Raw genomic sequence first — 26,692 nt, forward strand, 5'->3', positions numbered from 1 at the left:
AGTTAGGGAGCCAGGGGGACAGTTAGGGAGCCAGGGGGACAGTTAGGGAGCCAGGGGGACAGTTAGGGAGCCAGGGGGACAGTTAGGGAGCCAGGAGGACAGTTAGGGAGCCAGGGGGACCAGTTAGGGAGCCAGGGGGACCAGTTAGGGAGCCAGGGGGACCAGTTAGGGAGCCAGGGGGACCAGTTAGGGAGCCAGGGGGACAGTTAGGGAGCCAGGAGGACAGTTAGGGAGCCAGGAGGACAGTTAGGGAGCCAGGGATGAGGACAGTGAGGGAGGGAGCCAGGGATGGGGACAGTGAGGGAGGGAGCCAGGGATGAGGACAGTGAGGGAGGGAGCCAGGGATGAGGACAGTGAGGGAGGGAGCCAGGGATGGGGACAGTGAGGGAGGGAGCCAGGGATGGGGACAGTGAGGGAGGGAGCCAGGGATGAGGACAGTGAGGGAGGGAGCCAGGGATGAGGGACAGTGAGGGAGGGAGGGGAGCCAGGGATGAGGACAGGGAGGGAGGGAGGGATGAGGACAGGGAGGGAGGGATGGGAGGGAGGGAGGGATGAGGACAGTGAGGGAGGGAGGGAGGGAGGGATGAGGACAGTGAGGGAGGGAGCCAGGGATGAGGACAGTGAGGGAGGGAGCCAGGGATGAGGACAGTGAGTGAGGGAGGGAGGGATGAGGACAGGGAGGGAGGGAGGGGGATGAGGACAGTGAGGGAGGGTGGGAGGGAGGGAGGCAGGGATGAGGACAGTGAGGGAGGGAGGGAGGGATGAGGGACAGTGAGGGAGGGAGGGATGAGGACAGTGAGGGAGGGAGGGATGAGGACAGGGGAGGGAGGGATGAGGACAGTGAGGGAGGGAGCCAGGGATGAGGACAGTGAGGGAGGGAGCCAGGGATGAGGACAGTGAGTGAGGGATGAGGACAGGGAGGGAGGGAGGGATGAGGACAGGGAGGGAGGGAGGGATGAGGACAGTGAGGACAGTGAGGGAGGGAGGGGTGGGAGGGAGGGAGGGAGCCAGGGATGAGGACAGTGAGGGAGGGAGGGATGAGGACAGTGAGGGAGGGATGAGGACAGGGAGGGAGGGAGGGATGAGGAGGGGGAGGGAGGGATGAGGGGAGGGAGGGAGGGATGAGGACAGTGAGGGGAGGGAGGGAGGGAGGGATGAGGACAGTGAGGGAGGGAGGGATGAGGGAGGGAGGGATGAGGACAGTGAGGGAGGGAGGGATGAGGACAGTGAGGGAGGGAGGGATGAGGACAGTGAGGGAGGGAGGGAGGGAGGGAGGGATGAGGACAGGGAGGGAGGGAAGGATGAGGACTGAGGGAGGGAGGGAGGGATGAGAAACTGAGGGAGGGAGGGAGGGAGGGATGAGGACAGGGAGGGAGGGAGGGAGGGATGAGGACAGGGAGGGAGGGAGGGAGAGATGAGGACAGGGAGGGAGGGAGGGAGGGAGGAGGACAGGGAGGGAGGGAGGGAGGAGGACAGGGAGGGAGGGAGGAGAATGAGGGACCAGACAGATGAGGCTTAACTCCCCCTCTCACTTTTCTGTGTGCTGTCAACAGGAAGTGGGAATCACCGCTACTTCATGGGTTACCTGTTCTTCCTGCTCTGCATGATCAGCTGGATGATCTACGGCTGTATCTGCTGTGAGTGGAACACCCCACCCCACCACACCTCGTTCTATTACCCCACCACACCTCGTTCTATTACCCCACCCCACCACACCTCGTTCTATTACCCCACCACACCTCGTTCTATTACCCCACCCCACCACACCTCGTTCTATTACCCCACACAGCCTACCCCACCCCACCACACCTCGTTCTATTACACCCCCACCACACCTCGTTCTATTACACCACCCCACCACACCTCGTTCTATTACACCACCCCACCACACCTCGTTCTATTACCCCACCCCACCACACCTCGTTCTATTACCCCACCCCACCACACCTCGTTCTATTACCCCACCCCACCACACCTCGTTCTATTACACCACCCCACCACACCTCGTTCTATTACACCAACCCACCACACCTCGTTCTATTACACCAACCCCACCACACCTCGTTCTATTACACCACCCCACCACACCTCGTTCTATTACCCCCCACCACACCTCGTTCTATTACCCCACCCCACCACACCTCGTTCTATTACCCCACCCCACCGCACCTCGTTCTATTACCCCACCCCACCACACCTCGTTCTATTACACCACCCCACCGCACCTCGTTCTATTACACCACCCCACCACACCTCGTTCTATTACACCACCCCACCACACCTCGTTCTATTACACCACCCCACCGCACCTCGTTCTATTACACCACCCCACCACACCTCGTTCTATTACACCACCCCACCGCACCTCGTTCTATTACACCACCCCACCGCACCTCGTTCTATTACACCACCCCACCACACCTCGTTCTATTACCCCACCCCACCACACCTCGTTCTATTACACCAACCCACCACACCTCGTTCTATTACACCACCCCACCACACCTCGTTCTATTACACCACCCCACCACACCTCGTTCTATTACACCACCCCACCACACCTCGTTCTATTACACCACCCCACCACACCTCGTTCTATTACACCAACCCACCACACCTCTGTTCTATTACACCACCCCACCACACCTCGTTCTATTACACCACCCCACCACACCTCGTTCTATTACACCACCCCACCACGCCTCTCGTTCTAGTTACACCACCCCACCACACCTCGTTCTAGTTACACCACCCCGCCACACCTCGTTCTAGTTACACCACCCCACCACCCTCGTTCTAGTTACACCACCCCGCCTCTCGTTCTAGTTACACCACCCCGCCTCTCGTTCTAGTTACACCACCCCACCACACCTCGTTCTAGTTACACCACCCCGCCTCTCGTTCTAGTTACACCACCCCGCCTCTCGTTCTAGTTACACCACCCCGCCTCTCGTTCTAGTTACACACCATTATTTCTTTATTCAATTCTACAGCTGTAAACAACCTAGCTTTATACAGGATGTTTGGCTGCACCCCTGCCCAGTCATGTGAAATCCATAGATTAGGCCTTTAATGCATTTATTTCAATTGACTGATTCCTTTCTATGAACTGTAACTCAGTAAAATCTTTGAAATTGTTAGATGTTATTTTGCTATCTCTCTATTGGTTATGGTGCACCACATTTTGGTTACTACTTTAATTTGTCCATGAATCCAATTATTAATACTGTTATTTCATTTCTATAAACTTGTAACATAACCCTTTCAATCATAGGTTGTCTATGTAATCACTCATACACTTGGCAGTCATAGACTGCAGGATCAGGTTTATCTAGATGGTTTAATCGTCAGTCCTACTCTATCACCCTAGGGTTGTTCCCTAACCTCTCTGCCCCTCTACCCAGACTGGAGGATCCACTGCGCCACCAACTACACCAAGGATGGTTTCTGGCTGTACCTGACGCAGATCGCCTCCTGCTCTCCCTGGATGTTCTGGATGTTCCTCAACAGTGTGTTCCACTTCATGTGGGTGGCTGTGCTGATCATGTGCCAGCTCTACCAGGTTAGAGACCATTGGTTGGTTGTATGTTTAACCTGCATTTAGCCAGGTGAGATAAGTAAAGTAAGCCTGGTCCCAGCTAGAACCACCCATAGGACAGGAGCCTATATCCTGTTTAGAATCATTTTTGTCCATGGGATTCATTTACATCCTTGACCCTCATCTTGACCCTTTGTTGTGATGCCATAGATGGGTCCATTTTTATTTAATTTGTGAAATTGTGTTCTATGCGTGTGTCCGCCCCTCTTCCAGATTGCTGGTCTGGGAATCACCACAAACGAGAGGATGAACGCCAGGAGATACAAGCACTTTAAAGTAACGGCCACTTCCATTGAGAGCCCCTTCAAGTGAGTACTAGCCCTCCCTTCAGGGGCCTCTGCCAATCTGTGTCCTCCTACCCAGAAATACTGACCTGATCCTGGGTCAGTACGGGACAATGTTGCCTTTTAATGTTGTTTTTTTCCCTCATTATTGACTGTTCCAGTTATGGTAACAATGGGTACATTCTGGTGCTTACTTAAAGGGATGGTTCATCCAATCTACGGGCCCGTTTCCCAGGCACAGATGAAGCCTAGTCCAGGACTAAAAAGCATTCTCAATGGAGATCTGTTGAAAGTGCTTTATAGTCCAGCACTAGGCCTAATCTGTGTCTGGGAAACGGGCCCTATATGTTTGGGTGAAATGAATGTTACCTTGAGTTGTCTATGTAGGCCAGTACTGACATAATCCACGATAATCCGTTGTTAACTTTTGCTACAGGCAGTTGCTAGCATGATTTAGCATCGTCCCCCGAATTCCCGTTTGTTAATATTCCCCTGATATTAGCAAAGCTGCACTACCTACCAAAACTTCACCTGATACACATGGTGTTGTACTTGTATCAATGGATCCCTAACACATGTAGAAGTAGTTATTAGGTCAAGATGTCAACATTTTAATTTCTCTCCCTCTCCGCAGTCACGGGTGTGTACGGAACCTCATAGACTTCTTTGAGATTCGCTGCTGTGGCCTGATCCGGCCCAAGGCGATAGACTGGACCACACAGTACACAATCGAGTATGACCAGACGTCCGGGTCGGGCTACCAGCTGGTGTAGAGGAGAGGTGGAGCGACGGTGTCTAGAAGAGGAGGGGGTTCCCCAGGGTTCAATATCGGAGCCAGGCTGTTCTCTGGAGCACTCCCCTCAGACCTCCTTCCTCACCGATTCAGACTGAGAAAACCAGCCAGGAACTAGCATGCTGTTACGGGACACCACCATAAGACCAACACCTACTACTAGTCTATATGAAACCACCTCCATTACTGTACCCACCATGACCTCCGAGCCCCTCCTGGGGGGGCCTTCTCCTCTGCTGGTCCCCCCCCGTCTCTCCTGCCCATGGACGGTGCACCGCTGCCAGACGCGGCAGGGAGAGAGGCAGAGGAGAATATTTGTTTGCTGTACTAGAGTCATTAAGCTGTGGTGAAGGCAGTACGGTTGACGGCAGTATCATTTTTTCCCCTTTTTGGTTTATTTTCCCATTTTATTTTTTAGATACATTTTTCACATCGGCCATCTCATTGCCCTGCAGATTTTTATTTTGAATTTCAGTTTTTTATTGTTGCTCAAAAAGCTATTGTTCCTTTTAGAGCTGTGGTGGCTAGGGAGACTGAGGAAGGAAGGCCTTTTAAGGAAGAAGTTGGTTCTTAAGCAGGATTTGATAAGGGATGGTTACTATTGCATGGTCATGTACTGGTTCAAGTCTTTGTGCAAGTTACCCTAAGGATTGCTTAGAATTGCCAAAGTTGTTAAACTTGTCAGTATGTCATAAAATGGCATTTGCAATCATTGGGGGGGTTTATTCCCAGTGGTCTCTTTCACAAGGTATTGAAGGTGCAGATAGGAGCGACATCCTACTTATAATGTGATGCAAGCATATTTATTTTAACTCTATTTATAGATCAAATTATGTTATAGTACCATCTTACTTTAAATTTGTTTTTTTATCAAGAAAACATTAGCTACAAATCGTATATGGATGTCTGACATGGTGCCCTGAGACCTTCACTAGAAAAGTAGGCACACACACACACACACACTAATATAAGAGTAGTGTTAATGAGAGATCAACTAGAGTCAGGGGAAGATGAGGCCATCCCATCCCAGACTGAATGGATGGTTCTGGGAGTTTACAACAAAGGTTCATTCCATGTGTGTATTTTTTTGGTTGTTTGGGGGGGGGGGGGGGGTTCTTTTGTTTGTTTGTTTGTCTGCCTATGACAATGCACTGATCACCTTTTTTGTTTCCGGTCTCGTTGTTACTGAAGAAATACAAGCGTACTCCCGCCGCTTCCGACAAACACTTCAATGTTTTCCCGATTTGAAGGAGCTCGGGCCCAATGAGAACAAAGGTATATATAGCCCGAGACCTGCCCCTTCCTCTGGGTTCTCATCTGTTATTGGTCATTACTTTTCCCGCTAGTAGTCTACGCAGCACAAGGACGGACTGAAATGTAAAATATGTCCATCTGTACATAAACCATCTAGTTTTCTTGGTGAGTGATTTTATTTTGTCAGTTGAAGCTGCTCCTTTTAAAACGTTGATTTCATCCAACCAGATGGAAGAGAGAACTCCCCGATCATAATCCAATTGTAGCTTTTAGTGATGTCCGACACTGCTGTCTAAAGGCATTTTAACCCTGCAAACTACACTGCATGTGTGATGCTTGGACATTGGGATGTCGCCATACTGTTGCCTCACCCCCCCCGCCATCCAAGCTGCCCAGTGATAGCCATGTGTCTGTATATAGTGAATGTTCAGTATTTACAACTACTTTCTTCGGTATGTTCGCTTTTGTTTTTTAAATCCAGTGTGTTTATCTTTAGTGCAAGTCCTCTTTCTCAGTCTGCAGGCACCAGATATCAAGTCTGGTCCAGCCTGCTGAAGTGTAATATTTTAATGTTCCATGCTGGCGGTTGGATTATACTCGAAGTAAAGGTTTTTTCTATGTCATAATGCTGGGTTTGTTACACCACTGGATGTACAAGTTGTAAAGCAAGAGAAATAATGACAGTATTTTTTTCTAAACTGAAATGATGCGTGTCATCGTACGCTGTAATCCAGGATAACATTGAGAGGTATGAAGCATGGATGTAGACATCACATCGTTGTTTGTATGCCCTTATGACGTCAGAGCACGGGATGCACCATTGAGGCGATCTCCATTTTTACTTATAAGTTGGCAAACAAACTGAAAGGGTGAAAACTGCCACCTGGAGTGTGTTTGAACAGGTACAGTATAAACGCCACGGTTGGCGATTTACCACCGAGTATAATTCATTGGTGGTGACTTGGATGGAATTATGCGACCCTTCTTTAACCTATAGGAAGTCCCACCCAGTTGACTACTTCAAAATGGTGAAAGTCCTCAATGGCGCTGCCTGTGCTTAAACAGGCTTTTGGGCACTAGAGTCCTCTATGGTATTAAAAGGTCTACCATCTTGTGGGGTCATGTCAACATCAGTGAGGGGGACAGTGGATCATTTTGCAGGCTCACCTACATCTAAAAGGAGCTCAGCGATCATCATAAACAACCTACATGTGTAGAGCTCATCCAGGTTCTGTTTCAGAGAAATATTCACACTAGCCTGAGTGCCACTGTTTGTACACATGCCAATTCCTTGTCACTCATTGTCATGCCAAACATGTTTGACTTGACAATGAGGAATGGAGTTGTCAAGAGCACAAATGGATCTGGGATCAGGCTTTTCACACCGGCTCTTCCAACAAATGTCATTTTTCCCCCAGCTGCCACCATGTGAAAAGCACATGATCATCTACAGTGCCTCTCCGCCTTCTTCAGGACATCACCGTAACCCTGCTTCAGATGTTAATATATTGGGCATGGTTCAATTTTAATGGCTTTAATAATAAAATACATTCAAATGTGAAAATACACATTTGTTGCTCTCCTGTGTTTTCTTCTAAGGCTAAATGTGTTCTGATTATAGCTATCAAAACATTTGTTTTGAAGTTCAGCTCTTCCCCCATGTATCTGCAAGGAATATTTCACAATTAAGTTTTTTGGAATAGCTTTTTATTTATTGTATAATGTATATTTGTAAATCCTCCGTATTATGGCCCTCCCCCCAGCCTTTAAACAGCGAAGCATAGGCACAGCGGTTTTCAGTCAGAAATACGTTGTCTTGAGGGTGGTCATCATTGGGCATGCACCAGAGCTCCAGCTCCCTGGCCATAACCAAATCCTTTGGGACCAAAGTTCTTTGCGTAACATGCTGGGGACAAAGAAAACAATGAGTATGGAAATGCTGATGCATCCTAAAACATGTCACTTTACGTCAGTCAAAGGGTGATTGCGATAGAGAAAGCTGTGTTAAATACAACACTGGTTAAGAAAAGTAACCTTACGATGGACTGTTTCCCTGTGAGCTCTCTGTGTGCTTGCTGATCCAATGAGGAGTGAATACTTTAGTTATCAAACAGCACAAAACGAGCCTGATCTCAATGCTGCGTGGGCGCTACATTAAAAGCTAACTGATCAATCCGCCAGTTGGCTCTGGGACCCTGTACATACTCGGGTTGTACAACACATTTGACAAAACAACCAAGAGTTGATCTGCACTCATGATTAGACAGCTGTTGTGGATACAACGGCTCAATGGTTTTGTGCAAACAAACTGTTGTATGACAGTTCTTACATGGTATTACAACTGAGTCAGATTCGCTGGACAAGTTGGGTGTTTACGGGGCCTACGATTCCCCCTTTAAGCTTCAATAAAAGAAACCCTAAGTGCTGTGTGTGTGTGTGTATGGGACTGTGTGCGTGCGCACGTACGTGGACAGCGCTTAATCTATTGTTTAGCCAAACCATTCCAATGCCATCTGGTGTGCATGATCTGGAAAGAGGAGCCATTGTGGAAGATGGATTTGGAATGTTTAGGGCATCGTGACTTGAATTCTAGCGGTTAGATTTCCAGGTGACATGGAAAGGGTAACAAACACTTAAACAGGCTTAAAGTCCGGAGCCTTCTATCCTAACCCCAGGCACACAAACACAGCTAGAATACATGGCCTCCAATACCCTCTGCTAATAGTATAATGCTCCTGTTTTTGTTTTGCAGTGCTTTTATGTAACAGCTAGTTCATCTAGTTCTTGTGCCTCAGGTATAGTCATGTAATCTGCCTATGGTGGGTGGGGTTGGGTTGAGTTCCTTCGCTCTGGTGACTGCCCCGGGGTGAAGTGTCCTCTAGGTACAGATCTACGATCAGCTTTCCCTCCCCCAATCCTAAACCTGAACCAAGATCAGCTTCTAGGGGCAACTTCACCCTACAACGGTTCCCTCACACTGGTGACCATGCAGGCCCAAGCCTGAAAGGGAATCTAGAAACCCAATGTCTCACCTTTGCAGTAGATCTCTCCATCTTTCTCTGTCTGGGTGGTAGACTCCAGGCTCTTCCCACACTTGGCACACCGAAAGCAGTTCTTATGCCATGGCTGTTAAGATGAGATAAGATACTACTTTATTCATTACTGGGGAATGATATCAATGACAGGAATGTATCAACTAGTGTGCATTGAGGACAGATTCCAAAGCTTTTAATTCTCCAGCAGTATACTACACATGTACAAATCATACAGGCATTGGTCTAACATCTGGACACCAGATCTGATTATCAAAGGATTCCTATTGTGTTGCCATAATCCTTCACATACTGTACATTTCCTGCCATTGTGAGCCGCAGAATGCAGCGTAACACTAGTTAAAGTCAAGCTAAAATTACATCAGCCTGCCATGACGTGATGGCCTACATCTGCCTGAATCCCCCCAGCCAGTCAGTCAGCACTGCAGACTTCTACACCAGCTGCCTGGAAACCAGCCCTCCAAATCCAGAGTTTATGAAAAAGCTTAAGCCAGAAAAATTTGATTTCTGTCTTATGAATTTCCTGCAGTGAATCCAACCAATTGGCCCCTTGCAATAGTAAACCAACCTGTTTTCAATCAATGGTGGTCACAACAGTTAGCTCAAAACCTTAATTCCCTGCCCCATTTACTCTACGTCTCCCCCGCTCACCTTGCCTGCCCCCACGATCTTCTCCGCAGCGTACACTGACTCCCCACACCGGCCACACTTATCCGAGCCCCCGAACTTCTGGGCGAATTTGGAGGGGTTGGGGTTGGTGGTGGGTCTGTGACACTGGGTCCTGAAGGTGTACACAAACAAACAGCATTAGAGAAGTTAGTGGAACAGATCCCCTCTGGTTCTTTGGGGAACGCACCAGGCCCCTCTCGTCCCCAGGACCAAGGAGTCAGGCTTGGGTAGGCGCTGGGTAAACTCTGGGACCCTGGAGCGCTCCCTAACGAAGGGGAAAGTCCCTGAATAGGAGGCTTTGTGCCGGGGACAGTGTGGAGAGAAGAGGGTCAGCAGGGCTGCCCAGGAGCCGGTGGTTAGGTTACATAATGGGGCCCTTTCATAACAACAACCACCTGACGCCAGACTGGGTAAACAGCCCTGTGTGTACAGTAGATGAGTTTACTGGCCATTACCACGGCTCTGACTGACTGACTGGGAGGTTACTGGCCATTACCACGGCTCTGACTGACTGACTGGGAGGTTACTGGCCATTACCACGGCTCTGACTGACTGACTGGGAGGTTACTGGCCATTACCACGGCTCTGACTGACTGACTGGGAGGTTACTGGCCATAACCACGGCTCTGACTGACTGACTGGGAGGTTACTGGCCATTACCACGGCTCTGACTGACTGACTGGGAGGTTACTGGCCATTACCACGGCTCTGACTGACTGACTGACTGGGAGGTTACTGGCCATAACCACGGCTCTGACTGACTGACTGACTGGGAGGTTACTGGCCATTACCACGGCTTTGACTGACTGACTGGGAGGTTACTGGCCATTACCACGGCTCTGACTGACTGACTGGGAGGTTACTGGCCATTACCACGGCTCTGACTGACTGACTGGGAGGTTACTGGCCATAACCACGGCTCTGACTGACTGACTGGGAGGTTACTGGCCATTACCACGGCTCTGACTGACTGACTGGGAGGTTACTGGCCATTACCACGGCTCTGACTGACTGACTGGGAGGTTACTGGCCATTACCACGGCTCTGACTGACTGACTGACTGGGAGGTTACTGGCCATTACCACGGCTCTGACTGACTGGGAGGTTACTGGCCATTACCACGGCTCTGACTGACTGACTGGGAGGTTACTGGCCATTACCACGGCTCTGACTGACTGACTGGGAGGTTACTGGCCATTACCACGGCTCTGACTGACTGACTGGGAGGTTACTGGCCATTACCACGGCTCTGACTGACTGACTGGGAGGTTACTGGCCATAACCACGGCTCTGACTGGGAGGTTACTGGCCATAACCACGGCTCTGACTGGGAGGTTACTGGCCATAACCACGGCTCTGACTGGGAGGTTACTGGCCATAACCACGGCTCTGACTGGGAGGTTACTGGCCATAACCACGGCTCTGACTGGGAGGTTACTGGCCATAACCACGGCTCTGACTGGGAGGTTACTGGCCATTACCACGGCTCTGACTGACTGACTGGGAGGTTACTGGCCATTACCACGGCTCTGACTGACTGACTGACTGGGAGGTTACTGGCCATTACCACGGCTCTGACTGACTGACTGACTCTAGGGAGGTTACTGGCCATTACCACGGCTCTGACTGACTGACTGGGAGGTTACTGGCCATTACCACGGCTCTGACTGACTGACTGACTGGGAGGTTACTGGCCATTACCACGGCTCTGACTGACTGACTGACTGGGAGGTTACTGGCCATTACCACGGCTCTGACTGACTGACTGACTGGGAGGTTACTGGCCATTACCACGGCTCTGACTGACTGGGAGGTTACTGGCCATAACCACGGCTCTGACTGGGAGATTACTGGCCATAACCACGGCTCTGACTGGGAGATTACTGGCCATAACCACGGCTCTGACTGGGAGGTTACTGGCCATAACCACGGCTCTGACTGACTGACTGGGAGGTTACTGGCCATTACTACGGCTCTGACTGACTGGGAGGTTACTGGCCATTACCACGGCTCTGACTGACTGGCCATAACCACGGCTCTGACTGACTGACTGGGAGGTTACTGGCCATTACCACGGCTCTGACTGACTGACTGGGAGGTTACTGGCCATAACCACGGCTCTGACTGACTGACTGGGAGGTTACTGGCCATTACCACGGCTCTGACTGACTGACTGGTAGGTAACTGGCCATAACCACGGCTCTGACTGACTGGGAGGTTACTGGCCATTACCACAGCTCTGACTGACTGGGAGGTTACTGGCCATTACCACGGCTCTGACTGACTGGGAGGTCACTGGCCATTACCACGGCTCTGACTGACTGACTGGGAGGTTACTGGCCATTACCACGGCTCTGACTGACTGACTGGGAGGTTACTGGCCATTACCACGGCTCTGACTGACTGACTGGGAGGTTACTGGCCATTACCACGGCTCTGACTGACTGACTGGGAGGTTACTGGCCATTACCACGGCTCTGACTGACTGACTGGGAGGTTACTGGCCATTACCACGGCTTTGCGCTGACTGACTGGGAGGTTACTGGCCATTACCACGGCTCTGACTGACTGACTGGGAGGTTACTGGCCATTACCACGGCTCTGACTGACTGACTGGGAGGTTACTGGCCATTACCACGGCTCTGACTGACTGACTGGGAGGTTACTGGCCATTACCACGGCTCTGACTGACTGACTGGTAGGTTACTGGCCATTACCACGGCTCTGACTGACTGACTGGGAGGTTACTGGCCATTACCACGGCTCTACTGACTGACTGGGAGGTTACTGGCCATTACCACGGCTCTGACTGACTGACTGGGAGGTTACTGGCCATTACCACGGCTCTGACTGACTGACTGGGAGGTAACTGGCCATTACCACGGCTCTGACTGACTGACTGGGAGGTTACTGGCCATTACCACGGCTCTGACTGACTGACGGAGGTTACTGGCCATTACCACGGCTCTGACTGACTGACTGGGAGGTTACTGGCCATTACCACGGCTCTGACTGACTGACTGGGAGGTTACTGGCCATTACCACGGCTCTGACTGACTGACTGGGAGGTTACTGGCCATTACCACGGCTCTGACTGACTGACTGGGAGGTTACTGGCCATTACCACGGCTCTGACTGACTGACTGGGAGGTTACTGGCCATTACCACGGCTTTGACTGACTGACTGACTGGGAGGTTACTGGCCATTACCACGGCTTTGACTGACTGACTGACTGGGAGGTTACTGGCCATTACCACGGCTCTGACTGACTGACTGGGAGGTTACTGGCCATTACCACGGCTCTGACTGACTGACTGGTAGGTTACTGGCCATTACCACGGCTCTGACTGACTGACTGGGAGGTTACTGGCCATTACCACGGCTTTGACTGACTGACTGACTGGGAGGTTACTGGCCATTACCACGGCTCTGACTGACTGACTGGTAGGTTACTGGCCATTACCACGGCTCTGACTGACTGACTGGGAGGTTACTGGCCATTACCACGGCTCTGACTATCAGGTTATTCCCAGGTCTCTTAGAAAAACAACCATGTGGAAAGAGTGTCATGCTGCAATATGAGTCTGGGCCCATATTCAAAAATCATTTCAGATTAGGAGTGCTGATCTAGGATCATGTCCTCTCTGTCCATGTCATCTTGTTCATTATGATCTAAAAGGGAAATCTGATCTTAGCTCAGTACACCTATGTTGATGTGGTCTAAATACAAACCCTGATTACAGTACTCTAAGTGTCTATATACGTTTATAGTTGTTTGTTTATAGTTTATTTTGACAGATGTGTATGCGCTCTAGTCTAATGTATCCTAGGCTGAACTCTGGAAGTTTACACAGTATTCCTCAGATGATCAGGGAACCATTTGGATAACTGTTGAGCAATTGTGTGTCAGTGAAAATGCACATCAGAACCAATGATTAATAATAAAAGAACAATCGCATCAGGTCTAATCCGACGTCTGGGTTTCCCTTTGTAGTCATTTAGCAGATGCTCTTAACCCTAATTGCTCCTGTAAGTCGCTCTGGCTAAGTGCCTTGCTCAAACCAGCAATCTTAACCACTAGGCTTTTTGCAGCCCACATAATCCGTGATGGAATACAATTTCATTTGATTTCAATGTAAATTGAGATTCCATACATCCACACAGTATTGAATAAACAGAAGAGAGGAATATGATATAGGGCGAAGTTGCCCCTAGATGCTGATCTTGGGTCAGTTTTGCATTTCCCCCACTAATGGTTAAGGTTAGGATTGGGGGAGGGGAAGCTGATCCTAGATCTGTACCAAGGGGAAACTCCACCCCCAGAGCTTTGTATATACTACACACGTACTCCTCTGGTTTGATCCCCAGTCTCTCTCCACGGTCCATGCTGAGTGTCCCAGCTCCCTGACCGTAGCCGTAGCCCTTGGGGCCGTACTTCTTCCCATAGCAGGACTTGCAGTAGATCTCAGTGTCGTGGATGGCCACATTGTTGCTGTCTAAACCCTTTCTGCAGACCACTGGATAGGAAGGAAAAATACAACTTTCTGAATGACACAGGATTGTTTGTCTGAACAACACATTGCATTGTAACTGGAGGGATACTGAATTGTCACAAGTTTCCCTAAAAAGATCTTAATTCCTCAATGGTGGATTTAGTTTCTAAATGGGATATTATCCCTCATTCCAGGAAGGAGGAGGGGGGTGAAAAGAGAGAGTGCCACAGTGTGCATCACAGCAGCAAGATCAGTGACCTGTTGCCACAACAAAATGCAACCAGTGAAGAACAAACACCATTGTAAATACAACCCATATTTGTTGTTGCACTTTGTGCAAATAGTTCTATTTACAGCACTGTACATAGACATCATGACATCTGAAATGTCTATTCATATGGAACTTTGAGTAATGTTTACTTTTTGATTATCTAACTTGGTTTAGTAATGTAAACATGTTTCATCCCAATAAAGCCTGTTGAATTGCAATGAAATAAGAGAGAGTGAGAAAGGGACAGAGAGCAGTTTAACTAAGAGCATTCTTTCAGATTATGTGTCCTACTTTAATCCAATTAACTCCATCAGGTGCAATCTGAATCAACACAGTCCTTTTGTCCCCACTAGCATCCCCCTCAGGCCAGGGTCAGGGTTCTAAAAGCATCCTGTATGAATTGACTACAGGTGAAATAGTATGGGGGCATCTGGTTAGAGTATGTAGGAGAAAGGTGGTTCCCGCACACATTTACCTGAAACTACAATTCACCTTTAACTCCAGATTAAATCCTTTTAATTTACAATGTTTAAGAGAGTATATTATTATTTTATCTCTCACAACTTAGTCTTCCTGTACAAGAAAGAGCAATGTATAACTACCATTGCTATCTAAACTACCACTGTATAACTACCATTGCTACCTAAACTACCACTACTACATAAACTACCACTGTATAACTACCATTTGATAAATGGCATCTAAATAGTGTGGCTTCATTTACTATGATGAGGAGTTCAGCAAAACTGGAGGTAGGTGCATTATTAATGCATATATAGTGGACTACCCTATGACCCCTGGTCAGAAGTAATGCACTATGTAGGGAATATGGTGCCATTTGGGACACACATATTGGCTCCCACTGCTCATTAACTCATCTATAGGTCTGCCTGCTCTAAACAAAGCCAGTTTTGTAAGGACCCCACAAAAATACTTCATTTCTGGGACAGATTGTTTTTGCGCTTGCTTTGATGGCAGAGTGCTCATCCACAGCATGCGCTCTGTGTGTACACTCCAGTCAAGGTCCCCAAAACGTCTTCTTCACTGAGAAGGAGGTGCACACACACCATCTCATACGGCTAGCAGGACCATGTCCACTTCCTATTTACTGAGCTATGGGATGAGATGAGAAACACAATCCATTATGCATGATACATTGCATAGATTGGTGAACTTCAGTTTGACCCCTATCATATAACTTCCTCAAAGTATAGTTCCTTTCTCACGGTTCCCATTCATATTAAAGTGACAGAAAAGACCATTCATATTAAAGTGAACAGGAAAGACCATTCATATTAAAGTGACAGAAAAGACCATTCAAGATGGAGGTTGACTCTGTGGGTTCACATGCCCTGTCCAGACACACCCTCTAGTCCCTTCAAATTCCAATCTGGACCTCGAAGCCAGTTCCACTACTTTTGTTCATTATTCCCTCTAATCAAGGACTGATTTAGACCTGGGAAAGCAGGGCTTTGTTCACACAGGCATTCCAATTCTATTATTTTTTTACCAATCAGATCAGCTCGGAAAAATAACTGATGTGAAAAGATCTCATGTGACTGGTCAAAAGACCAATTAGTGGAAAAAACATCAGAATTGAGCTGCCTGTGTAAACGCAGCCCAAGTGGGCGCAATTCATTGTCAGGTAGAACAGAAAAGCAGCAGTAGTCTGGACTTCGTAGGGTCAGATTTTAATACCCCTGCTCTAGTCTAACCCATACACACTTGTAGATCTGATCTGAAATTATTGATTGGGGGAGGTTTAGGCCAGGTAGAAGTTTCACCTTATTGCTTATCAGGAAGAAAGGTAGAATGACAACCATATTTCTGCGGCTCCTTACACCTGTTCAATCCTTTCAGAGCTCCACAATTGTCTTGGGCTTGTTTCTTGACACGGACAAAGTGGACTAACAGGGCCACCACGTTCAGTAGCCAAACATTGTTGAATATTTCAGAACGTTCCAAAATGTTGCGTCCTACTGAACGCACCCCAGTTAGGCTGATCCAACACTGAGGAGAGAAAATTAGGTCGCACTCACTGCACAGGAAGCAGCATTTGTGGAAGCTCTTCCCATCACACTGCACCTCCTCGGCATGGTACACCGTCCCCTGGCATGCACCACACTTGTTACCTCCTCCCCAGTTTGGCATGTTGGTGCTGTTGGAGAGAAAAATGTGCAGAGGGGATGAGAGACATGATGTGAGACTTAAAATAAGTTTCTCCTAGGTACAGATCTAGGATCAGCTTCCCCTACCCCAATCCTAACCTTGACAATTAGTGGGGGAAATTGACCCAAGATCACGGTCTAGGGGCAACTTCAGCCTACTCCAAAAGGAGAAACACAGAGGAAGTTAAGGGTTAGTCCTTCCTGTCCTGTTTGACACAAAACATCAGTGAAACACCTTCCTGGACCAATGAGATACAGGCACAAGACAACAACCCCTTCTGTGCTCAGGAAGTCCAAACTGAACAACAGGCCACTGAGTCTAAGTGAGGACAAAACAATAGGGCAGCTTAATACATTATGGAGGTTTCATTGGTTCTACAACACCTCAGAACAATGTTTTTCTAGGAGTTATAAAATATTAATTCAAATGGCTTGTACAAAACAAGTGTGACCTATAAACACTGATGTGTTGGCCACATAGAATCTACATGACAAACCGATGCAGAGAGTCACATCATGTAATCACTTTAAAGACCAGCCGTACACCGGTATTTGATTAGAGACACAAAAACATAATTTAAAGATGTTACACTTCCATCTGCATTCCATGACAAGCAGAGTCCACAAACAACCAGAACGTCCACTCTATTACTATGTAGTGCACTACTTTTGATATGGGCCCTGGTCAAAAGAAGTGCACTACATAGTGAATAGGATGCCTTTAGGGACACAACCATGATGTTACCATCAAGAAAATAAAGAGTGCTCTTATTTTTTCATGAAGGAAACCACAGAGCAGTGCAGTCATTGATCAAGCACGAGGACGGCTACTTTGTGGAGTTCCCACCCTCCCAACGTTATTACAGACTGCGTGACATGCCCAAACACGAGAGAGAATCAAAAGTTCGCTCAGGGCGTATAATGTCTGTTCTTTCAAAAGAGTTTCAATGCCCTGCATCCAATATTTAAATCAGTGTTGTGGTATGTGCAAACACACAATCCATAGGTTTTTTATGAATAGGGTATTGGGAGTTTAACAACTTGGTTGTGCCTCAATGTTTTTAATACATCTACAGATTAACTACTTCTTTTTGAGACATGAGAGAGCAGATTAGCTACTTCTTTTTGAGACATGAGAGAGCAGATTAGCTACTTCTTTTTGAGACATGAGAGAGCAGATTAGCTACTTCTTTTTGAGACATGAGAGAGCAGATTAGCTACTTCTTTTTGAGACATGGGAGAGCAGATTTGGGGTGAGGTTTAACCAACTGAAAAACGAGCAATGAAGCCTATTCAATTAAAAACCAAAGAGTTATTGAATAGGTATAACTTTTACAAGTATGGGGAATCACATACAACCATATATACAGGATATTTGCAGACGACACGGCGGTGGTAGGCCTGATCACCGACGACGATGAGACGGTTTACAGCAGGGTTCCCCAACTAGCGGCCTGCGGGATGATTTTATCCCCCCCCAAAAAAATGTTTTTTCCCTAAATAAATACATTTCAATTGTTGGACACAAGGCTAAAAACAACAGTAAATCAACTCCGAGTGAATTTAATTTTGAAAATCTGGTCCAAAGCAATCCCACACATAGATATATGTGATCGTAAACAAAGGTAAGCAAGGTTTCAAATGATGTTTTAGTCGAATGTTATCCGTGTGGGCTTCTTGCGGTCAATTTGCTGTCTACAAATTATTTGTAATTATGTTCCGGCTCCCTGACCATCTGCTCAAGAAAATAAATTGGATCGCGACTGAATTTAGTTGATGATCCCTGGCATACAGGGAGAAGGTCTGTGACCTGGCAGTGTGGTCCCAGGACAACAACCTCTCCCTCAATGTCTGCAAGACAAAGGAGCTGATCGTGGACTCCAGGAAATGGAGGACCGAGCACGCCCCCATCCACAGGGCTGTAGTGGAGCGGATCGACACAGGACAACACACCTCTTCCCCCCAGGAGGCGGAAAAGATTCGGCATGGGCCCTCAGATACTCAAAAGGTTCTACAGCTGCACCATTTAGAGCATCTTGACTGGCTGCATCACCGCTCCGTATGGCAACGGCTTAGCATCCGACTGCAGGGCGCTACAGAGGGTAGTGCGTACGGGCTGCCTGCCACCCAGGACCTCTATACCAGGCGGTGTCAGTGGAAGGCCCTAAAGATTGTCAAAGAGTCCAGCCACCCAAGTCATAGAATGTTCTCTTTTCTACCGCACAGCAAGCGGTACCAATGCACCAAGTCTGGAACCAACAGGACACTGAACAGCTTCTACCCCCAAGCCATAGAACTGCTAAATAGTTAGTTAAATAGTTAACTAATACCTACCCGGACTAGCTGCACTGACCCTTTTTGCACCAACTGTTTTGACTAATCACATACGCTGCTGTTACTGTTTATGATCTATCCTATTGTCACTTTATCGCTACATATGAACATATCTACCTCAATTACCTCATACCCCTGCACATCGACTCGGTACTGGTACCGCGTGTAACGTTATATAGCCAAGTTATCGTTACTCATTGTGTATTTATTCCTTATTATTTAGTTATTAAATCTCTTTTTTTTCTCTCTGCATTGTTGGGGAAGGCCCGTAAGTAAACATTTCACTGTTAGTCTACACATGTTTACGAAGCATGTGGCAAATACTATTTCATTTGATTTAACTATTTGTATTTCTGTTGATAAATCTCATCAGATGTTGCCTAACCCAAGAACCTGGAAAGACAGACAGTACAGGAAACTGCTACAGTATAGATCATTTACCAGGCAAAACAGCTATGCTGTGTCAATTTATTTGGAAAAGTTTAATCAACGGTCCAACTGAAATATGCACCAGCCACTTGTCTGAGCCAAGACTATGGTAAAAGTCTATGCAACAAACTAGTTATTTCACCTGAGCGACTTGTCGTCGACCCAATCTATCTGGAGAATCCAACTGTTTCACCTAAATAAATCCCCCTCGTGCCACCAATATGGATTCAGCTCTGCTGTATAGATAAACAATGTACCGACCTGTATTTGTTTTTGTAGAATCCTTCAATTTTATCCCAAGCGTATCGACGTCGTGTCCTTTGCGGACTCACCAAACTACTCTGTTCAGTTGTTTTGGAGAGGGGAGTGGTTTAGCCAGGCAGTGGAGGAGAGTTTTACTGTTTTACTCATTCATTGCTTATAACCCAACATGTCAGAAATATAGCATATAAAGAATACCAGTCATTAGACCTGTCTGAGTTAAGCCAGATATCTGTTTTAATTGGAATGCATGCAGGAAACCATAAGGGTTAAAGGTGGTGTGTTGCAGTGTCCTAGTCATAGCCTGCAGAAATTACAGCTCTAATTAAGTATACCACGGGTATGAAAAATATGTATTTTTACTGCAATAATTACCTTGCTAACCAGTTTATAATAGCAATAAGGCACCTCGATGGTTTGTGGTTTATCCAGGCACTCAGCGTTGCCCTTAAGAACAGCCCTTAACCATGGTATATTGGCCATATATCACACCCTGTCGGGTCTTATTGCTATTATAAACTGGTTAGCAACGTAATTATTGCAGTAAAAATGAATGTTTTGTCATACCAGTGGTATTCGGCCAGCATGCTTTACCTTAACTCTCTCACATAAAAAAACACCATATTCAGTGACATAGCCTCATCAGTTTTATTTGTAAATGGTGTCCTATGATTGGTTGAAAATGTCATCCAATAGAATAGTAAGTCACATGAGTAGATCATGCATTGTAAAGATGTGATCATCTGCATAGACCTGTGCAGAATGTATGTATCTGCAATATACCACTACACTGTTGTGTACTGTAGCTGAGTTTGAATGGAGGGAAAACTGTCAGAAACCTACATGGATATCGATGGTGGCAAGGCTGAATGTCGGAATGTTAGAAGCCACCGATGTTCAAATATCAAGTTTCCCACATCATTATGGAAGCTTCGTCATGGGAACAGAAAAGTGACAGGCACAGAGGCATCTCACAGGGAGTATGCTCTTCAGATAAGGAGGATCTTACAGACAGCCTAGATAGAAACACACAGGGTTAAGAGGCAGCCCTTTCAAACAGATACCAGTCTGCACACACTCACAGGCAGACAGTCCCTCCCTCTCTGCACCCACAACAAGGCTATAACTCAACTTTTGTTTTAGGGACTCTGTACTTTAAATGTTCCTGCAGCAACCAAGTAGTACTGGGTCGTGCCTCTGTGGATGAGTTCACATGGTATGGGGTGAAGTTGCCCGTAGACACTGATCTTTGTTCAGTGTGTAATTTCCCATAAACTTCACCCTACTTCATTAGTTAACACTGTTGTGTAAAAATTAACCATAATGCTGAGCAAAGGCCTTTTCTGAGATATTTCCACTTCATCAAGATGTGGGTTGGCTTGGTGTGGGTGATATTTAACTTGTCTCAGGGGTTACGTCCATTATGTAATCCCCCGCTCAGTGATTAATGCGACACACACACACACACACACATACGCTGCTAATACACTCATCCAACCTCGCTCTGCTCACATATGTGAATCATATTAGCGGGACATGGCAGTATGTTTACAGTAAAATGTATTCATCAGTGGTAAAAGATGACTGTAGTCAGCCTCCCCTCTTATACCATAGTATCAGTGGTCCATATCTGTTGTCAGCCTCCCTTCTCATACCATAGTATCAGTGGTCCATATCTGTTGTCAGCCTCCCTTCTCATACCATTGTATCAGTGGTCCATATCTGTTGTCAGCCTCCCCTCTCATACCATTGTATCAGTGGTCCATGATGATAAATGCATCCCAGGGTCCGTATTCATAAAGCGTCTAAGAGTGCTGATCTACGATCAGGTCTCTTCCTGTCTATGTAATCGTATTCATTATGATCTAAAAGGATAAACTGATCCTAGATGAGCACTCCTACTCTAAGACGCTTGATGAATACTGGCACTGGTTACTGTTTCAGAGAGAGATCTGGAGGAGTCTAGTCATCAACCAGTGATGAATCCTCCCTTTCTCTGAGGTCAGGGTTACAACATACCCAGAGATCCTCCCTTCTCTGAGGTCAGGGTTACAACATACCCAGAGATCCTCCCTTCTCTGAGGTCAGGGTTACAACATACCCAGAGATCCTCCCTTCTCTGAGGTCAGGGTTACAACATACCCAGAGATCCTCCCTTCTCTGAGGTCAGGGTTACAACAGTACCCAGAGGCACCCTATTGTCAAGTCTGACGTCAACAGGATTTTCTCTGTGTGGATCAAAGACAACGCACAATGCCTTGTAGTCAAATCCGACCTCTCAGGACTAAGGTGAGAGTCCCAAATGGCACCCTATTCCCTATAAAGTGCACTACTTTTTACTAGGGCTGATAGGGCTTTGGTCAAAAGTAGTGCACTATATAGGGAATAGGGTACCATTTGAGACGTAATCTACCAGATAATTAGCTTGGCCATTTTTCAGGGCAGAGTCCAGCCCTCAGACAGAGGTGGGAGTGTTGGACATTGTTTGGGTGTTCACTCACATATAACAAAAATATTTACCCCTCTGTCTCAGTTGTCCCAAACCTCAGTGTCCTGGATGATAGATTCTACGTCCCAAATTTGCACCCTATCCCCAATATAGTGCACTACTTTTGACCAGTGCCCATAGGGAAAAAGTAGTGGACTATGTAAGAAATAGGGTGCCATTTGGAGCACAAACCATTATGTTATGGTTGGAATGTGCCACGTATCTGAGGTAGCGCCCAAGGTCTGTCATGTTGCTGTGTGAAGACCACAGCTGGCTGGGATTTGCATGGGTTGTGCACTTCGTTTTCTCAGCTGGCACTGAGACTATGCTAGACAGCGTATGGAAAAAGGAGTGCAGTATAGAAAGGACCAGAGGAAATGAGTTTAGGAAACACACAAGTCAAGGCTGTTTGATGGCAGATATGTGGAGATTGGGAGCCATATGAGTTAGTGCAACCTGCGTTCTTGTTTTTCTTCACTCCAACCATCTGGCTCAGACTCTGTCGTGCAGTACTTGGTCAATGTATTATCAGAGATGGAAAACTTTGAATTCGAAGGCAAACCAAATCTACAGAAAGATAAGACATTTAGTCAGAGGCACAGTTCACTTCAAGGGTTTTCTTGGAATTATTTATATATATACACTACCGGCCAAAACTTTTAGAAGACCTACTCATGAAAGGGTTTTTCTTTCTTTTTACTATTTTCTACATTGTAGAATGTATGAAATAACACATATGGAATCATGTAGTAACCAAAAAAAGTGTTAAACAAATCTAAATACATTTTATATTTTAGATTCTTCAAATAGCCACCCTTTGCCTTGATGACAGATTTGCACACTTTTGGTATTCTCTCAACCATCTTCACCTAGAATGCTTTTCCAACAGTCTTGAAGGAGTTCCCACATATGCTGAGTACCTGTTGGCTGCTTTTCCTTCACTCTGCGGTCTGACTCATCCCAAACCATCTCAATTTGGTTGAGGTCGGGAGATTGTGGAGGGCAGGTCATCTGATGCAGCACTCAATCACTCTCCTTCTTTGTAAAATAGCGTTTACACTGCCTGATTATTATTATTTGACCCTGGTGGTCATCTATGAACATTTTAACATCAGGGCTTTATAAATACATTTGATTTGATTGATTGGAGGTATGTTGGGTCATTGTTCTGTTGAAAAACAAATGATAGTCCCACTAAGCCCAAACCAGATGGGATGGCGTATCGCTGCAGAATGCTGTGGTAGGCATGCCGGTTAAGTGTGCCTTGAATTCTAAATAAGTCACAGATAGTGTCACCAGCAAAGCACCCCCACACCATAACACCTCCTCCTCCATGCTTCACGGTGGGAAATACACATGCGGAGATCATCTGTTCACCCACACCGCGTCTCACAAAGACATGGCGGTTGGAACCAAAAATCTCAAATTTGGACCTCAGACCAAAGGACAGATTTCCACCGGTCTAATGTCCATTGCTCGTGTCTCTTGGCCCAAGCAAGTCTCTTCTTCTTATTGGTGTCCTTTAGTAGTGGTTTCTTTGCAGCAATACAACCATGAAGGCCTGATTCACAGTCTCCTCTGACCAGTTGATGTTGAGATGTGTCTGTTACTTATTTATTTCGGCTGAAATTTCTGAGGCTGGTAACTATAATGAACTTACCAACTGCAGCAGAGGTAACAGAGGTAACTCTGGGTCCTCCATTCCTGTGGCGGTCCTCATGGGAGCCAGTTTCACCATAGCGCTTGACGGTTTTTGAGACTGAACTTGAAGAAACTGCACTTTAAGTTCTTGAAATGTTCTGTATTGACTGACCTTCATGTCTTAAAGTAATGATGGACTGTATTTTCTCTGCTTATTTGAGCTGTTCTTGCCATAATATGGACTTGGTCTTTTACCAAATAGGGCTATCTTCTGTAACCCCCCCCCCCTACCTTGTCACAACACAACTGATTGGCTCAAACGCATGAAGATGGAAAGAAATTCCACAAATTAACTTTTAAGAAGGCACACCTGTTTATTTCAATGCATTCCAGGTGACTACCTCATGAAGCTGGTTGAGAGAATGCCAAGAGTGTGCAAAGCTGTCATCAAGGCAAAGGGTGGCTACTTTGAAGAAACTCAAATCTAAAATATGTTTTGATTTGTTGAACACTTTTTTGGTTACTAGAGGATTCCATATGTGTTATTTCATAGTTATGATGTCTTCACTATTATTCTACAATGTAGAAAATAGTACAAATTAAGAAAAAACGTTGAATGAGTAGGTGTTCTAAAACTTTTGACCGGTCGTGTATATATTTTATAAAATGTTTTTTTAAATGTATTTCTCTCTCTCCTCTCTGCTGACTGAGAAAGGACATCAGAGTTCTGAACGGCTCTCCATGAAAGTCGTCACTGAACGCCAAGGACACCAACTGGTAACACGATTCTGTAATGAACAGGTGAAAACCTCACAGACGATAACATTGAATGGGTCTGTTACCATAGTGAAGCACAAGCTAGGAATGGGCCAGGGCAATGCGTGGCGAATGGTCCCGTTCACTGCTATGGTTGAACTGCAATGAATTCTCAACTGAAGGGTAGAACCAATGAAGATACATGTGTTGTTGCGGGTGTAAGTAAGCTTGAGGAATAGGAGATCAAAGCCTCTGAGAAGCAGTAACGTGTTTCCATTGAATACACCTCTGAGAAGCAGTAACGTGTTTCCATTGAATACACCTCTGAGAAGCAGTAACGTGTTTCCATTGAATACACCTCTGAGAAGCAGTAACGTGTTTCCATTGAAAACACCTCTGAGAAGCAGTAACGTGTTTCCATTGAATACACCTCTGAGAAGCAGTAACGTGTTTCCATTGAATACACCTCTGAGAAGCAGTAACGTGTTTCCATTGAATACACCTCTGAGAAGCAGTAACGTGTTTCCATTGAATACACCTCTGAGATGCAGTAACGTGTTTCCATTGAATACACCTCTGAGAAGCAGTAACGTGTTTCCATTGAATACACCTCTGAGAAGCAGTAACGTGTTTCCATTGAATACACCTCTGAGAAGCAGTAACGTGTTTCCATTGAATACACCTCTGAGAAGCAGTAACGTGTTTCCATTGAATACACCTCTGACAGCTATAGATCATATCTTAAACTCTCTTTATTCTATGTATTGAATGTTTACATCCTCTGTTCACTTTAAATACAATGAATGAATAAATGAAATGTGAGGTACTGTATGAAGACATGTCCCAAAAACACACACTTATTATAGCTCACCTGAAATTCAAGTGCAGTATCATGCCCAGCCCGAACCAGATGTAATGTCCAGTATCATGCCCAGCCCGAACCAGATGTAATGTCCAGTATCATGCCCAGCCCGAACCAGATGTAATGTCCAGTATCATGCCCAGCCCGAACCAGATGTAATGTCCAGTATCATGCCCAGCCCGAACCAGATGTAATGTCCAGTATCATGCCCAGCCCGAACCAGATGTAATGTCCAGTATCATGCCCAGCCCGAACCAGATGTAATGTCCAGTATCATGCCCAGCCCGAACCAGATGTAATGTCCAGTATCATGCCCAGCCCGAACCAGATGTAATGTCCAGTATCATGCCCAGCCCGAACCAGATGTAATGTCCAGTATCATGCCCAGCCCGAACCAGATGTAATGTCCAGTATCATGCCCAGCCCAAACCACATGTAATGTCCAGTATCATGCCAGAACCAGATGTAATGTCCAGTATCATGCCCAGCCCAAACCACATGTAATGTCCAGTATCATGCCAGAACCAGATGTAATGTCCAGTATCATGCCCAGCCCGAACCAGATGTAATGTCCAGTATCATGCCCAGCCCAAACCACATGTAATGTCCAGTATCATGCCAGAACCAGATGTAATGTCCAGTATCATGCCCAGCCCAAACCACATGTAATGTCCAGTATCATGCCAGAACCAGATGTAATGTCCAGTATCATGCCCAGCCCGAACCAGATGTAATGTTCAGTATCATGCCCAGCCCGAACCAGATGTAATGTCCAGTATCATGCCCAGCCCGAACCAGATGTAATGTCCAGTATCATGCCAGAACCAGATGTAATGTCCAGTATCATGCCCAGCCCGAACCAGATGTAATGTCCAGTATCATGCCCAGCCTGAACCAGATGTAATGTCCAGTATCATGCCCGAACCAGATGTAATGTCCAGTATCATGCCCGAACCAGATGTAATGTCTATGGCACACCATTTGGTAAGCCCTCTGGTGGTGCTTTCTAAAGAATTAATAGAAGAGTTTCACAAATCATTATGTGTAATGTGTATCATGTTAACCTATTGAATGGAACATAATGGAGCCTACAGTAGAGTCACATCACATCTGGGGCCATATGCATCAAACGTAGGAGTGCTGATTTAGGATCAGATTTGCCTTTTAGATCATAATATTTCAAAAAATATCCTAGATCAGCACTCCAACCCTGTCCTTCAGCTTAACCTCTTCATACTGACCTACTTTTACTTCCTTTTTCTAGTCTCTGCCAAAGGATTAGACTTGGAACTATGTTTGGGGGCAAACAATCGGCTTTAAATGTAGAAATCCTGGAA

General features: G+C 46.5%; 2 protein-coding genes across 4 annotated transcripts in view; one reads left to right on the forward strand and one right to left on the reverse strand.

Annotated features, from left to right (window-relative positions):
* The window catches only part of LOC106609745 (zinc finger DHHC-type palmitoyltransferase 17), a 56,740-nt gene extending 49,243 nt beyond the window's left edge, over window positions 1-7,497 (forward strand). For both annotated transcript variants that reach the window (XM_045722322.1, XM_045722321.1), the window contains exons 14-17: window positions 1,554-1,637; window positions 3,405-3,562; window positions 3,812-3,906; window positions 4,517-7,497. In XM_045722322.1, coding sequence (XP_045578278.1) covers window positions 1,554-1,637; window positions 3,405-3,562; window positions 3,812-3,906; window positions 4,517-4,655 — 476 coding nt within the window. In that variant the 3' untranslated portion in view covers window positions 4,656-7,497. The remainder of the gene's footprint in view (window positions 1-1,553; window positions 1,638-3,404; window positions 3,563-3,811; window positions 3,907-4,516) is intronic.
* Window positions 7,498-7,619: 122 nt separating this feature from the next.
* On the reverse strand, window positions 7,620-19,690 carry csrp2 (cysteine and glycine-rich protein 2). 2 transcript variants are annotated; one of them, XM_045721348.1, is made up of 6 exons: window positions 17,941-17,964; window positions 16,456-16,574; window positions 14,001-14,169; window positions 9,634-9,763; window positions 8,962-9,055; window positions 7,620-7,835 (listed from the first exon to the last, which is right to left on the reverse strand). In XM_045721348.1, exons 2-6 carry the CDS (start codon window positions 16,565-16,567, stop codon window positions 7,759-7,761), a joined length of 582 nt encoding a protein of 193 aa, XP_045577304.1. In that variant the 5' UTR covers window positions 16,568-16,574; window positions 17,941-17,964; the 3' UTR covers window positions 7,620-7,758.
* Window positions 19,691-26,692: the final 7,002 nt, after the last annotated feature.

Source organism: Salmo salar, chromosome ssa07 (genome assembly GCF_905237065.1).
Source record: "Salmo salar chromosome ssa07, Ssal_v3.1, whole genome shotgun sequence".
Lineage (NCBI taxonomy): Eukaryota > Metazoa > Chordata > Actinopteri > Salmoniformes > Salmonidae > Salmo > Salmo salar.

Coding starts and splice junctions, on each gene's coding strand:
- csrp2 (XM_045721348.1), bottom strand. CDS start 16,567: ATGCCAAACTGGGGAGGAGGTAACAAGTGTGGTGCATGCCAGGGGACG. Junction 14,170..16,455: donor CAAATGCTGCTTCCTGTGCA/GTGAGTGCGACC, acceptor CTTCCTATCCAG/TGGTCTGCAGAAAGGGTTTA. Junction 7,836..8,961: donor TGGAGAGATCTACTGCAAAG/GTGAGACATTGG, acceptor CTTTGTCCCCAG/CATGTTACGCAAAGAACTTT.